This window comes from Bubalus bubalis, chromosome 21 (genome assembly GCF_019923935.1).
Source record: "Bubalus bubalis isolate 160015118507 breed Murrah chromosome 21, NDDB_SH_1, whole genome shotgun sequence".
Lineage (NCBI taxonomy): Eukaryota > Metazoa > Chordata > Mammalia > Artiodactyla > Bovidae > Bubalus > Bubalus bubalis.
Window position 1 is genome coordinate 32,119,738 of NC_059177.1, and position 15,838 is coordinate 32,135,575.

General features: G+C 43.2%; 1 protein-coding gene across 7 annotated transcripts in view; it reads left to right on the plus strand.

Annotated features, from left to right (window-relative positions):
- Window positions 1–15,838, plus strand: part of FRMD4B (FERM domain containing 4B) — a 352,925-nt gene that overhangs the window by 158,386 nt on the left and 178,701 nt on the right. For 2 of the 7 annotated variants that reach the window (XM_044933554.2, XM_044933555.2), the window contains exon 1: window positions 598–1,028. The exons of 3 other annotated variants lie outside the window; for them this stretch is intronic. In XM_044933554.2, the coding sequence (XP_044789489.1) occupies window positions 867–1,028 (162 nt within the window). In that variant the 5' untranslated portion in view covers window positions 598–866. Of the gene's footprint in view, window positions 1–468; window positions 1,029–15,838 lie in introns of those variants that run through there. 2 more of the 7 variants (XM_044933556.2, XM_006071465.4) reach the window with 2 other exon arrangements.

Below are 15,838 nucleotides of genomic sequence, written 5' to 3' on the forward strand. Positions count from 1 at the left end.
ACCAAGAACGGTCTTTGTGTTTCTCATGAGCTGACTGCTGCCTTGGAATTAGCACAATACCAGGGTAGAGGGAGCCTGCTCTCTGGCTGGCAATAGACAGGTTATTTCCTCTGAGACCCCTCGAATTAGGAGCAAAGGCGGGTTCTGCAATCAGGAGCACACTGTTGCTCTGAGACTGGTGTCTTCACCTTGTGGCTTCAGCACAACCAAGGAAACGTTCAGGGCTGTTCCCTCGGGAGTGGGGTCCAGAGGGATGCTTCGGAGAATTTTTTTTCCCTCCTGCATCTCTGGCTGCCGGGAGATATTTATCAGTGCAGGCAGATGCCAAGCAAAAACCCTGTACTGTAAAGTAAGGTGCTCCCCAAAGCGGATTCGGAGATTGGGACTGGTGTGTGTACGCGCGTGTGTGTGGTGTGTGCAGGACGTGCGAGCCCAGTGCGCTGAGATGCAGCTCTCCTGTTTGCCTGCAAAGAGTCGCTCCACTCCCCCCGCTGCCCAGCGCACTCGGGGAGCGCCAGGGGGAGTCCTCGCTGGTCCGGGCTTCCCGCGCCCCGGGAGCACCGAGGGCTCGCCTGGCGGAGCTTAGCGCAGCTCGCTCGGCGCTGCCAGCAAGCGGGCGGGGTGGACACTGGGCTTCTGTGTGCCCGCCGCAGCCGTTGGCTGGCGGGCGCCCAATCCCGGGGCATGCCGCCCGAGCCTGGCCGGGACGCACCGTGAAAGACCAGTTTGGGGGAAGGCTTGACCTCCGGCGGCCCGCAGAAGCCGGCGTCCGGAGCCCAGGAGGCCGGGCCGCTGCGATCGGGCTTGTTGGGCTGCAGCTGCGGGAGCCCCCAGGGCACCCCCGGGTTCAGCGGGAAGGAGAAGGCATGGCTTCAGTGTTCATGTGCGGAGTGGAGGACCTGCTGTTCAGCGGAAGCCGCTTCGTGTGGAACTTGACCGTGTCCACGCTGCGGAGATGGTACACGGAGAGGCTGCGGGCTTGCCACCAGGTGCTGCGGACGTGGTGCGGGCTGCGGGAAGTGTACCAGGTGAGCCGTGGCGCGCGGCACCCGAGGGCCCTAGCGGGATGCCTGGCGCTCGTGGGAAACCGGTTCCACCTGTATGATTTTATTGTCCCTCTTCCTCCACCGCTTTCTTTTTCAACTCCTAGCCGACTGCTCGACTCTTGGGTCAAAAGCTCAGCCACTGTAGGTAACTGCTTCCTGACAAAGCTTGTGAATTTCCCCCAGTGTGTAAGGGGCACCCTCAGTGAATTACCTTTGCTTTTGCAGACATCTGTTACAGAGTGATGGTGTTTCGGCAGGGCACTTAGCTCAGAAAGCTGTAGCTTTGCAGCAGAGCCTCTTCAGGGAGCAACTTTGACATTCACATGATTCCTTCCTTTTCATTTCATTGGGGGTGAAGGTAGGCATTTCAGGGAGCAAGGATTTCGCACTAGTTTATGGATTTACACTCTTCCCTTTGATTTTGCCTTTCCATCAGGCAGCCTCAGCTTGCAAGGCAGAGCCAGGAAAAGCTGATTCTGTGTCTGCTGGCTTTTGGAAGGAAGGACAGCAAATTGTGCACACTTTTGCAGGAGGATGACGGGCTGGGGAGGGGAGTGGTGGCCTGGCTGAGCGTTGGAATGCTAACGTTTGGATTTACTCCCTGTCACACAACACAGCCTCTTTATTTCTCTGCTAGGTCCCGTCCTGCAGGCAAAAAATGCTGCAACTTTGTTCAGTCTTTCTGAGGCTGTAGCTTCCCTTCATTGTTTAAAAACAGTCATTTGTGGATTTAGAAGTCCTGTGCTTTGGCTGTTAATATCATTGAGGTGTTTTTTTAATCGACATTGCGTTTAGGAAGCTTCTACCTGGAGTTTAAAATATAGCACCACGTTTTCTTTCTTGCGATGAAGAATCAGCTTTGTTGCAGATCCTGGATTCTCCCTACTCTGACCATGTTCTCAATGTGGCTCTAATTCATATGTCATTGTATTGAGTGCCATATCTGATCAAGCTGCTAGTGTTGATAAGCCATTTTCTTCCATCAGTCGGGCAAAATGAAAAAGACCAGCACCTGGGATCAAACTGTGGGAACCAGCGTGGCCTTGTATTCCCTGACATCCACAGCATCCTTGTTAAAATGTAAGAAAGGTTTGTGCTTTCCCGACTCTGCTTTGGATAACGTGCCTGAGATGTCTCGCATTTTGAAAGACTCCAGAAGCCAGGTTGAGAACCAGGGCAGTGTGTGGCAGTTTGAGAGGATTATGGAGCTGTGGAGACAGCCCATCTGGTCACATGACACAGATCACCTGGCTCTTTGGAGTCAGAGGTGTGTCTGCCTCTCAGCCTTTTTCTTTAGGGAAATCATTGTTCAGTTTGGTCTGCAGGAGAAGTGACCCTGATACAGTTATGTTTTCACTTTTTAACATGTGAGAAAGTTTCAAAAGGAGAGCACTGGTACTCTGGTTAACCATGCAACCCTTGTGCCCCTCTCCCAAAGACTCCAGGGACTCACAGCTTGCCTCTTCTCCTGGTAGTGAGCCTTTCAAAAATGACAGTTTCAGAAGCCTGAGACTCCACACGTTCTTTATAAAGTTGATCAGTAATTATTTTTAAGCAGAACTGCAACTTGAACCTACTGAACTATAGGTTTTCTCTTCTATAAAATGGATCGTGACGGAGCCAGTACCCTTTCGTAATGATAAGGAGAAACACGTACAATAATGAAGACCATCTTTGTTGCTGTTCAGTTGCTCTGTCGTGTCCGACTCTTTGCAACCCCACAGATTGCAGCGCACTAGGCTTCCCTGTCCTTCACTCTCTCCCAGAGTTTGTTCAAATTCATGTCTATTGAGTCGGCGATGCTGTTTTACAAGTATTGAGTCTTAAGTAGTCGAAGTTCATGTCTTTGGAAATAATTTTAAAATATTTTAAAACTTGAGAGAACTATAGATTTTTAAATTGTACAACATAGTTGTTAGCAAAGAAATTTCCTTTAATGTCTTTCAAATTTGAACAAGAAATATAAATTTTGTAGACCTGAGTGGCCATAAAATAGACTGGTTATTACCTTTTACTCCAAGTTAAGTAGAAATAGGAGCAAATGCTGCCTCCACCTATGTATGGTCATGAGTAAGTTATTTAATCTTATTATTCTTCAGTTTCATTGTTTATAAAATGGGAAATATAATAGTACAAACCATAGAGGTTGATACAAGAATTAATTGACAGTGCTGAGAGTTTTTAGGACATATTCAGTAAATGTTATCTGCTCTACCAGTTGGGCTATTTTTATTGCAATACAAAAATGAACTCAAAGTAACCTGCAGAACAAACAGTAGGGACTTTTGACACAACTGACAAATCTAGCAGTAGGATAAACTTCAGGTATGGCTTGATCAGGGCACTCTGGTTGTCCTCCATGATTCTTTCAGCCTTACCTTGTTCATGCAATGGCGGGATGTTAGTTGGTTTCCTCCTCGTGATAGCAGATAGCCAAAGTAGTTCCAGGACGTAGGTCCACATATCAACCCATTTAGAAAGAAAGAGGATTTCTCAAAGGCATCAACTATCAAAAAATAATTTCCCAATTTGCACTATGACGAGTCAGTTTAGGGTCTGTTCTCACCCCGACTGCCGTGCACTGATTGGCACAGGGAGTGGAAACATAATTCCTGCGTTCTCAAAGGGAATGATATGGCCCCCAACAGGCCAAAATCATTTTCTAGGGATGAGAGGGAGGCAAAAAAAACCAAAAAAACAACTTAATCTTTGTGTATAAAGCATAGATATACATACAATACATGAACAGATATACAGTCTACTTGTGGAATTTGGGGGGTGAGGTGACTAGCGAACAACATAAATATCTTCAAAGGCTCCTTAAGGGAGTGAAAATGAACAAGAAGGTTGAGAAACCCTAAATTTCATCGGTTGGCTTAGGCCACTGGGGTTGCCGCATCATTTCTGAAGCCAAGAGTGAAGTTGGCCCCAGCCAGATGACAGAGCTACCAGACAGTGTCGGGGGGAGTGGAGGGATGCAGTCAGTGTCCACTGTACCTGCATTACCAGAATCTCAAATCTAGAGCTCTTTAAATAAAATGATTATTTTTCAAGATAAGTACAAACACGGATGCACAAATATATTTGTAAGTATCTTGCGACAATAATTTATTCAAGTTATGGGGGTAGGAGGCCCATCATTAGAATACTTGTATTGCTCTCCCATAATTATAAATTCTAAAACTCATAGGGGAATGCTCTATTGTACTACTCATGTTTCTGGCATGTGAACTTAAAACACCATAGGGTTACATATTTTATTGAACCCATTTTTTCTTTTTTCTTAAGTGTCGGTTTGGTTGCTTCTAGTCTCAGTAGTCTTGTTTGTAAGAAAATTGAGGATTCAGTCACTGGAGAGTGAGGGTGGGGCAGGACAGATCCATTACACGAAATACCTGGCAGTCCCCGGGGGGTGTTTTGTTTATTCATATACTATAAGTGAAATAAGATCTGTACCTATTCGTAAGGAACTTGGCAACCACATCATTGCCTGGCCAGCACAGCCGGGAAGGCATAATTTCTTTGGAATTGAATACTTCCTCCACTCCTAGATATTGGAGAGGCTAGAGACTTAATTTGCCAGAAACCATGAATAATAAAGATACTAGCTACAAGGCATTTCTGTAGTCATGCAACTAAATAAAAAGCAGACTGAGGTTGCACCAAGGCTGCCTTTTAACAAAGACTTGCTTGATGAGTAAAGATTTGAATTTGGTCGACATAGCAGACATGGGACATTCACTCTTCCATTTAGGGCTGAGTATTAAAAGCTGATATATCTCTCTTGTTTTATCTTGCCCAGATGGGTTGCAGTATCACAATTAATTAGGCTTAACAAACAGTTGAGGCAGAAAATGATGGGAGAGTGTCGTTGAAAAAGGATCAACACTCTCTGCTTTTTATTAAGTGTGACGTGTTCTAACAAAGCCCTCAGTTTGTTACTTGGGATATGTTTTCCTTTCATCTCCAACATCTCAAAGGTAGAATTTCTTGCAAACCCTGAATGGAGTCATTTGCCTCCAGGAGGAGGCACTTTGGACAGAATCTAGGGTACTTCAGTGACCATAACAGACTGGATTAGCTCCCTGGGGCAGACAGCTGGCAGTGATGGACAGCAGGCATGCCAGATCACGGCAGAGGCTGTGGGCTCCAACTTGAGCAAATCTGACCTTGAGTGGATTGCTTTTTCTCTCTGAGCCCCATTTCCTCCTGAGTAAGAGAGGAGAACTGAAGCCTTGGCATTCTGGATAGTGTGAAAAATTCATGAGATAATGTGTGTAACACTGAATGCCTTGAGTGGCACAAGGACATAAATAAACGTTAGCTCTCAGGTACATAAAGAACTGAATACCAGACCCGAAGAAGGTATCTGATAAAGGATTGCTTAGGGTTTTAATTGTTGTTTTTATAAGTGAGACTGATTCTCTGGAAACTGAATTTCCATCTTTATATGCAAAAATGTTCAGCAAGAGAGACTATGGAATCTCCCACACAGTCAATGTAGGGTGGACCTTGGGTATCTGGGCTTGTGTTCCACACAGTAGATGCACATTTTTTGACGGCCCGTACAAAAATCTAGGAGGTCGCAGGCAGCTAGCGATAGGGTCTCTGAAGAGATAATCTCTTTATATTCTAAGACTCTGTTGACCCATAAATCAGTAACACCTGAACTTTGCATCCCGCCATATTGGTTATGGAAGACCAAGTCTCCAAATGGCAGTTGTTCATTGAGCTTTCAGTGACCTGTGTACGTTTCAAACCATACATCCTTTGCTTGGCCCCACCTTCCACTCTCCAGAGCCCCCGGAATTACAGAGGGCAGAAGCGGGGCTGACAAATTACAACTCACAGGGGAAGACTGGCCTGCCTCCTGTTTTTGTAAATAAAATTTTATTGGCTTGCTGCTAAGTCACTGCAGTCGTGTCCAACTCTGTGCGACCCCATAGACGGCAGCCACCAGGTTCCCCCATCCCTGGGATTCTCCAGGCAAGAACACTGGAGTGGGTTGCCATTTCCTTCTCCGATGCAGGAAAGTGAAAAGTGAAAGTGAAGTCGCTCAGTCGTGTCCGACTCTTCGAGACCCCATGGACTGCAGCCTACCAGGCTCTTCCATCCATGGGATTTTCCAGGCAAGAGTACTGGAGTGGGTGCCGCAACCCTACTCATTTATTTACATGTTGTCCATGGCTTCTTTGAAAAACAATGGCAGAACCAAATTGTTGTAACTCAACTAGTTCCAGTTGAATAGTTGATACAAAGAATGTATCAGCCACAAAGCTGAAAATATTTACTATTAGGTTTTTTAAAATGGAGAAAGTTTGCCAATCCTCAGACTAGAAAAAACAATATATTGGGCAGAGAGAGGAAGAAAAGTTTAGAATTTAATCATAGAGAAATAGAACTTGAAGGAATATGGAAGAATTTTCTCATAAAAAACCTAGTCTCTAGGAAATTAATAAACAAATATTCAGGATCAGTGTTCAGTCTGCCTTTGCTAGGTCCTTCACTGTAGAACATGGTTGGAGTTACAGATTGATTCATTCATTTGTCCATATGTTCATACCTAAAATAATTATCAGGTGCTTACTATGTCCCAGTTCCTGTGCCGAGGTGTTAGTAAGACAAAGTCAAGTAGATTGTCTCCTGTGTTCAAGGAGTCTGTTGTCAAGTAGGGGAGACATTTAAGAAAATGAAACTCTGTGGAAGGGTTTTACCTGGGTCCTTCAAGTGCTTTGGGAGTTTTAATCAGACAGGAGTAAAGCGAATGGGGAGGGATAATGGAAGCCAAGGAGACTTCCTACAGGAAGCGATTCTCAAGCTGAAGTTGAAAGGACAAGTTGGAGTTAGGTGGAGAAAGGCAGATGGGCAGGCATTTCAGGCCGTTTCAGTGGGGAAACAAGCTCTAGGGTAGGGGGATGGTTATAACGAGTTTTTAAGGTTGATGAGGAAAGAGGGGCTTCCCAGGTGGCACTAGTGATAAAGAACCCACCTACCAATACAGGAGACATAAGAGGCACGGGTTCGATCCCTGATTCGGGAAGATCCCCTGGAGGAGGGCATGGCAACCACCTCCAGTATTCTTCCCTGGAGAATCCCATGGACAGAGGAGCCTGGTGGGCTACGGTCCATAGAGTTGCAAAGAGTTGGACACAACTGAAGCAACTTAGCACATATGCACGGGGAAAGAGAGAGGGAGACAAAGTCAGAGACAGGGTTTCATTGGGGATAACATCCAAATTTGAATGGTCTTTTATTTTAAGATTAGGATGTGATGTTTTTCTTCAGAACTTTGAGGGCAGGAGACAGGTTAAGTTAGAACTGTCCCTGGCAGGAGTGAGGCTGATAGATGCAAAGGGTGGGGGCACAGTGGAAGCAGGAAAGGAGGGGACCTTAGGAGGCTGTTGCAATGATGTATGTGTGTTGCTCAGAATAGGGTAGGTTTTACTATGGCAACAAATAGTCCCAACATCCTAATGGCTTAAAGAAATAAGTTTATTTTCGGTTCAGACTACCTGTCCAATTGCAGGTTGGCTGGAAGCTCTGCTCATCACTGTCACTCAGGTTCACAGAATGTTCCTGAACATTGCCAGTTGCCATAATAGAGAGTGAAGAGCTCTTCAGGGCTTTGCACTGGCAATTCAGTGCTTGGTCTCTAAGTAACTCATGTCACTTGTTTCAAGTCATTGGTCACATCACTCACTCGACCACAAGGTCCAGGGAAAGCAGTCCTTCCACTGAACAGCATGAATGTTCGTGCAGATTTGGTTCCTTAAGAAGCAGACTCTGAAACAGAGATTAACAAGCAGGAAGTTTACTAGAGAGTGCTCTGAGGATCTCTACTGTAGAGAGAATAGAAAGAAGTAGGATTGAACAGAGGGAGAAACTGAGTTACAGTTCAGGCTTAACAAAGACTTCAGCTGACCCCACCAGTGGCTCTGAACCTAAGAGTTGTCTCCAGTTGGAACAAGAGGTCTGGGTGTCCCCACCCCACCTTCATCACCCCATCATTGGAGATGGGCTGCCCTTGAGTCAGTGGTGTGTTCTTGAAGTAGACTTCTCTCTTTAATTCCTTAAATAAAATCTGAGATGACAGCTCAAAAATCTCTAGGCAGCTGATGGAATAAGTCTGGGCAGCTCATCACACAGCATATTATGCAAATGTCTGCCCGACAGGTGCTAGGGTCAAAACCTGAACTGTGGCAGGGCCAGTGGGAAGGAAGTAAAGTAAAGGGATTGCATTGATGTGAAGGATGAAGAATCGAGCTTTAAAACATGGTAGTCTCCCAACTGGCTCTTATGCTCTGTTGAATGAATTGTGCAACCATGGAATTAGTTAATAGTAGCAACACATACAGAAAGAAGGGAAAACTTGGTTGATAAAGGAAATATGAGTCTACTTACCACTGAGGAAATCGTCTTCTGTATTTTCAGGTAACCACAGACTAGGATTTTATGGGAAATTGGGATGCCAAAAATTGATAAGAAAACTATCTTAATATTTGAGCCCATTGTTTAGCATAAATAAATTTCTAAAGGACCGTATGATTCAAGATCAGCACAACCAGTCGCAGGATCTTTAAAAAGCACTTTTGAACCCGTGTTGTACAGTCTGTAAAACATCAAGTTAAGAATAGACTCTCTTGCCCTTTTCAGGTTGGTGTTTGTTTTTCTCCTTCCATCTTTCCCTGGTGGAGCTGCAGCATAAAATAACTTCCTGTTCGTCCCCTACTTATGTTTCTTCTGAACATTATGTTTGGGATGTCCAGTTTGGTTGTGGAAAAGTGTGAATGACTCAAATGGGATAAAAAAATTGAAATTAAAATCCATAAGTAATTATATATGTGTGTGTGCATATACATACCTAAAAGATAAAAATTCTGACATTCGTGAAATTAACTTTAGCCATGAGAGAAGCTGGTCAATATGGTAAATTAAATAGAACCATTTCCTCCTATTATCCTAATCATTTTTAGTTTCTTGAATTTTGTGTGTGGGCAAAGCTCATTGCTTAAATAATTATTTTCTCCTTAACTAGCGTTTTTATATAGTCTTACTGCCTTGACATATAGCTGCTAATTATTAAGCAGCTACTATGTGCTCTGCCTTGTGCTTGGTACTTTACATGTATTATCTTTTTTTAAAGAAATATATCTTTGGGGAAATATTTCAATATACAAAAGTATAAGTGATAATATAGGTAAAAACCCACATACCCACCACTTAGTTTTAAGGCATCTTAATATTTTACCATGTTTTCTCTCGATACTTTTTTTTGTAATATGATAAAAATTTACAGAATCAGTTGAAACCATGTTTTTACCTCTCCTTTCTCCCTAAAAATAGTCCTATTCTGAATTTCATGGTTTTCATTCCCAGGCACATCTTTCTCATTTTGCCGCCTATATTTATATCTATAAACAATATATATTATTTTTGTGTTTGTAAAATTTAAATAAGGATGTGTCATTCTGCTACCTTATTTTTCTCTCAACAGGCTTTTGGGACTTGTCTTTAAATTCATTTTAACTCTTATATACCATTACGTTAAACATACCAACCTCTTGTTGATGGACATTTAGGTTGTTGGCAGAGTTTTAGTGTCCCCAACATACTACACTGAAAAGGTTGTGTTTGTCTTTTTGTGCTTGTGAGCGAGAGCTTCTCCAGAGTATGTACTAAAAGGGAGACTTACTAGGTTTTTGGCTTTAATAGATGTTGTGCCTTATCTCTGTCCTTACAATCACTCTTCAAGATGATATCATGAATCCCACCTCATTGGTTTTATATACTTATTAGCTAATAAGACATTGTGCTGAAGTTTGAACCGAGCTCTAAAGCTCATGAATGATATCATGATTCAGCACCATGTCTTATTAGCTAGTAAGTATATAAAACACTTAGCCTTTTGCCCCTGACTTGCAGCTTTATTAAAAAGATATATAAATTATATATCTCATTTATTCACTTATTTGCTCAACAAACATTGGTGAAAACATAGCTGAGTGCTTAAAAATGAAATGTGTAAACTTCTTGAATTCAAATCCTAACTTCCCTTTTGTTAGCTATGTGAGTTCTCAGAGATTGTTCTCATTAACTTTTTTCTAGGACTTCTCTGACAGTCCAGTGTTTGGGACTTTGCCTTCCAATATAGGAGGTGCAGGTTAAAACCCTGGTTTGGGAACTAAGATCCCACATGCCTTGGTGAGCAAAAAAACCAGAACATAAAAAGCAGACGCAATGCTGTAGCAAATTCAATAAAGACTAAACTACATCTAAAAAATATTTTTTAAAACTTTTTTCTGCTGTAAAATATGGTTAATTATAGTGCCTCCCTTAAAGAGTTATGCTCCCAGGATTGTTATAAAAATAAAATGCATTAATATTTGAAAGCACTAAAACAGTATTGGATGTATTCATGGATGGATAGATGGACAGTAGTTGGACAAGGAGATGGATGGACAGACAGATGGGCAGGTGCTTGGGTGGATGGACAAATGGTTGGACTGAACTGATGATTGGGTGGATAGATGAATGGATGGATGGATAAAAGAATGGATGAACAGACAGATGGGAAGATGGTTGAATGGCTAGATGAACAGATGAACTAATGGTTGGATGGATGGATGAATCTCTCACAATTATCTTCATATGTGCAGTCCTCACCATCTTATGCATATGTATAACCTTTGGAGCTTTTAAAATCTGCAGAAGCCTTGGCTCCAGCATCCTCTCTCCTCTCCAGATTAAGAACTATAGTCTAATGTAGCACGTAGGAAAGGGGCCCACTGACCACTGCACAGAGATCCTGTGCTCACATGGTTTCATGGCACAGCATTTTATCAGAGACTCTGTCTTCCTAATGCTGTTGTCTTCTTCGTTTATTCTTTGAAGGCAAAGATTCTCGTAAATGTTTAATTGTTTCCTTTTTTTCTCCAAGATGAAGGCATTAAACTTTCTCTCTCTCAACCCTGAACCCTACTCTGGTATGACCGAGAGCCCTAGATTCTCATGTATAAAGGCTCTGGGGCCCCACTTACTGACGGCATTCTCATCCGTGTAAGTGCTCTTCTGATGTGACTCTTAAATTTCCAACTGCTTAGGAGACCGCTATTACAGGCATCATGCTATGCTTGGGTAAAGTAGCCAGCAAACATTTTTACAGGAATTAGTTAGTCTCATTAAAATGTGATTAGATGCCTATTAGCTAAAAGAGAAAAGAGAGAAATAAAAGGGCTTTAGTCAGCTGGGCCTGGGTTACAAATCAAGGTTCATCACTTACCTGCTGTGTAACCTTGAGCCAAGTGACTTCATTGCTCTGAACTTGTTTCTTATACAAAAGATAAAATAAGATGTACATTTTAAGTTTGATATAAAAGTGTAACACGGATTCAGAAAAGGTAGCTTTTCCAATATAAATGTTGGGATGCCTTACAAAGTTGATCCTAAAGCCTGAAATTATCATGCTAGTCACGAATAGTGCAAACTGTGATCAGGAATTAAGCCCAAATGCCCACATATACTAGCTGTATGTCATGAGCAAGTTACATGCTCTCTTCATGCCCCCTTTCCTCACCTATGTGATGGGGATGGTATTATAATAGTGCCTGCCTCTTGGGATTGTTGAGGGGACAACACAAGATTACATAATAAAGGTCTCTCTGGGGTACCTGGCTCAAAATCAGCAGTTAAGGAGTGTCATTTCTACTTAATGAACATTTTATATGTTGTCAGACATAGCGCTAAGCATTTGGCCACGCTGCACATCTTGCAGGATCTTACTTCCCTGACCAGGGATCAAACCCAGCACCTCGGCAGGGAAAGCACCATATTCTAACCACTGGACCACTGGGAAATTCCCTAAGCATTTCATATTTACCATTTCATTTAATTCTCCTAACAATGACATGAAGTAGGCACTATAAAACCCACTTGGCAGACATAAATATTGTTTAGCATGTTAAGTCACTTAGCCAAGAGCAGAGATGGAGGATTCAGATCTGTCTAAATCCATCCCTCAGCCACTGCATGGAATGGGCATGGTTTGCAAACCATTCAGCCTCTTCCTTTTCCACGTGTGCCTTCATTGAGTCCTTTCTAGCACTTTTCCGGCCTCTAATCTCTGCCTCTACCCAACCCTGTAGTCATAGCAGGTATTAATAAACCCATTGAGACTGAATGACTAATGCCATTTTCCCTTTACAGTCTACTCCCAGCCCAGCCTCCAGAGTGGTTTTGTTAAATGTTAAGTCAGATCATGTCATCCATCGTCTTGTTCAGAACCCTGTAATGACTAACAACTCAGAAAAAGCCAGTCTCACTTTTAACCTACCAGGTGCTGCATAATGGATACCTTCTTCTCTAGTGTCCTCCACCAACCACCCGCAGCAGACACACTCAACTTCTGGTCTTTTTATAATTACTAATGTTAGCATTATATTCACTGTATTTGTGTATGCATGTGTATTCTAGTTAATAGTTGACATATAACATTATATTTGTTTCAAGTGTACAGCATAATGATTCAGTATTTATATATATTGTGAAATGGTCACCACGATAAGTCTAGTTAACTTCCATCGCCACACATAGTTACAGATTTTTTGTTCCTATAATGATAGCCTTTAAGAGCTACTGTCTTAGCAACTTTCAAACATACAATACAATATTATTAACTATAGTGCCACGTGGTACATTACATCCCTTGACTTATTTATTTTAGAAAGTGTATGCCTTTTGATCCCCTTCACCCGTTTCACCCACCCTCCAAGCCCTGCCTTTGCATGTGTGTTCAGTCGTGTCCGACTCTTTGCAACCCCATGGACTGCAGTCTGCCAGGCTCATCTGTCCATGGAATTTTTCAGGCAAACTACTGGGGTGAGTTGCCATTTCCTACTCTAGGGGATCTTCCCACCCCCAGGGTCAAACCCGCATCTCCTGGGTCTCCTGCATTGGCAGGCAGACTCTTTATCACTGAGCCACCTGGGAAGCCCACCTCTGGCCAACCACCAATTTGTGTCTGTGAGCTGCCTCAACCTCTGGTCTCAACTTGAGATGTTCTTTCTCTCTGTAAGTCTTCTCCAGCAACATGGACCTCTTTGCTGTTCCTTCAGCCCTGCCAACACATTCCATCCTCAGAGCCTTTGCCCTTGGCGTTTTCTCTGCCTGGAACTTTGTCACCCAGAGGGTCACAAGACATGCTTCCCCCTTTATTTCCTGCAGATCTTTCTTCAGATGCCACCCAACCAGTGAGGCCACCCCGGGCTGTTCTCTTATTCTGTTTTATTCTTCTTTGTAACCCTATCACCACCTGACGTTAGGAAATCTATTTGCTTAGGTGCTTACTGTGTTTCCCCAACCAAAATGTTAGCTGATGAGGTGGAGAAACTTTGCTTTGTTCACTGCAGTGTCCTCAGCTCCTGAAACATAATATTCCTTCAGAAATAGTTCTTGACTAAATGAACAAACTGGCTCAGTCAGTAGGGCATGAGAATCTTAATCTCAAGGTCGTGGGTTCGAGCCCCACGTTCAGTGAAATTTTGGGCTTCACTGGTAGTTCAGACGGTAAAGAATCTGCCTGCAATGCGGGAAACCTGGGTTCGATCCCTGGGTTGGAAGTTCCCCTGGAGGAGGGCCTGGCAACCCACTCCAGTATTCTTGCCTGGAGAATCCCATGGACAGAGGAGCCTGGAGGGTTGCAAAGAGTCCGACATGCTAAGCGCAGCACAAATGAACAAAGGGATCTGCTTTACATTTTAAGAAACTTGCTCTAGCCACTGTGGCGGGGAAGGGTGGGGAATGGTAAGAGCAGTCAGGAGGCCGTTTCTGATGCCCAGCCGAGGGACAGTGTACTGGGGTGGGCTGGAATGGTGGCCGCACGTGCTATAGGAAGAAGCTAGGAATTTGGAGCAGGAGGCTGCTGCACGAAGGGGACTCTGTCCAACGAGAATGTTTACAGTCTATGAAGTTTTGGAAACATCAAGGACGAGGCCGTGTGTGTTGAAATGGATTTGTGTCTGTGTGTGTTTACTCTTTTTCATTATGGAAAATAGCCCCAAGCCAGTGTAAGCTGATTGAGAGTAGTTCTCTGAAAGTCATTCCGTTAAGGAAACAGAGGGCAGAGAGCAGAGCGAGATGTTTCCTCCCACCCCTGTAAAACAGGGTCAGTCAGGGACCCCGGCTTCTGTGTTCAACCAGCTGCAAGTCCCCGCCCGTGCCCAGCCCAGGGTGTGGAAGCTGGCAGTTTCTGCAGTTCTCGTCAGCGCTGACTGTCAAGTGATCTCTGTTTCCTGTGCCCGGCCCTGTGGTTAAGCTCTGGAAGGTGCCCTCTTTGGCCTGACCGATGCTGACAAACGTTTCAGACCCCTGGCTTTCTCTTCGTGGCACTCTGTGGAAGTTGATTATCATTCTGACCCTGGCCCAGATCATTCCCATCCCCTGGAAATAAGGATGGATGGACCCTTTGGATTTGCCTGGATTCCTGGGAGGAAAAAAAAACTCTTTCTGCTCTTCATTAGTGTTTAATTAAAAGCTTGCTATCCCTAAGTCTTCGGCTGTGTTCAAGCTTTTTAAAATTCTGCAAGCACAGACAATATAAAGAGAGTTTGACCCTTTGAGTTACAAGAGCTGGGTTATGGTGTCTAATTATCAACCTCAAATAATGACGGAATCATTCGGAGAAGGCAATGGCAACCCACTCCAGTAGTCTTGCCTGGAAAATCCCATGGATGGAGGAGCCTGGTGGGCTGCAGTCCATGGAGTCGCTAAGAGTCGGGCACGACTGAGCAACTTTACTTTCACTTTTCACTTTCACGCATTGGAGAAGGAAATGGCAACTCACTCCAGTATTCTTGCCTGGAGAGTCCCAGGGACAGAGGAGCCTAGTGGGCTGCCGTCTATGGGTTCTCATAGAGTCGGACATGACTGAAGTGACTTAGCAGCAGTAGCAGCATAATCTTTCAGAACAAAAAGGAATATGAGGCATTTACCAAATATTTCCTGAAGACAAAGTGCACTTACTTTTAACCAATGGTTAAATATCAGCTTTTAAATGTAATCAGAGTTTTAAGTTTGAAGCAGTTTGGTTCAGGATATGAAGAATCTTAACCATCAACTCATATTTAAATTTATGGAGTCTTTCCTTCCTTAAGATTTTGTATATTAATCTTTCTAGGTATTGATGCCAGATATAGTTCCAGCTGAGCTCATGAGATTTTTTCCTGTCAAATTCCTTCTGGAAATGAGATTTCTTTTAGTGAATGTATTTTTCCTTTAATAAACTTCAGAAACCAACTCTGAGTTTGAAAAAAATTTTTCTGAGATGTTAGTGCCAGAGTCTGAACAGTGCCCTTTATTCACTACGAAGTTGCATCAGTTTAAGTTTTTTTTTCAGGCTCAAGCATTACATTAGGTCACAAATATAGCAAAAACTTGCCACACCTTTATGCTGTGTATTGTGTGTTTTAAGTATTTAATTATGTCTTTCTATCCTTTTCTTCCCCACCCTCTTTTTTGGTATACTTTCTCTGAGCTAAATAGGTCACACTTAAATGTGTAAATAAATAACATATGTGTGTGTGTATACATGTATATATGAAAAATGTATAAATACACGTACACATATGTGCATGTGTGTTTATATATGTCACTGTATCTGAAGTTTTTCCCCAAAATAAGACCATGAGCCAACATATTTACCAGACATCACTTTTCTTCCCCTAATCTTCAACATCACTTCTAAATTTATATTATAGCCCTGAAGTAAATAGCTGGTACCAATAATATGGTTGAGTTCC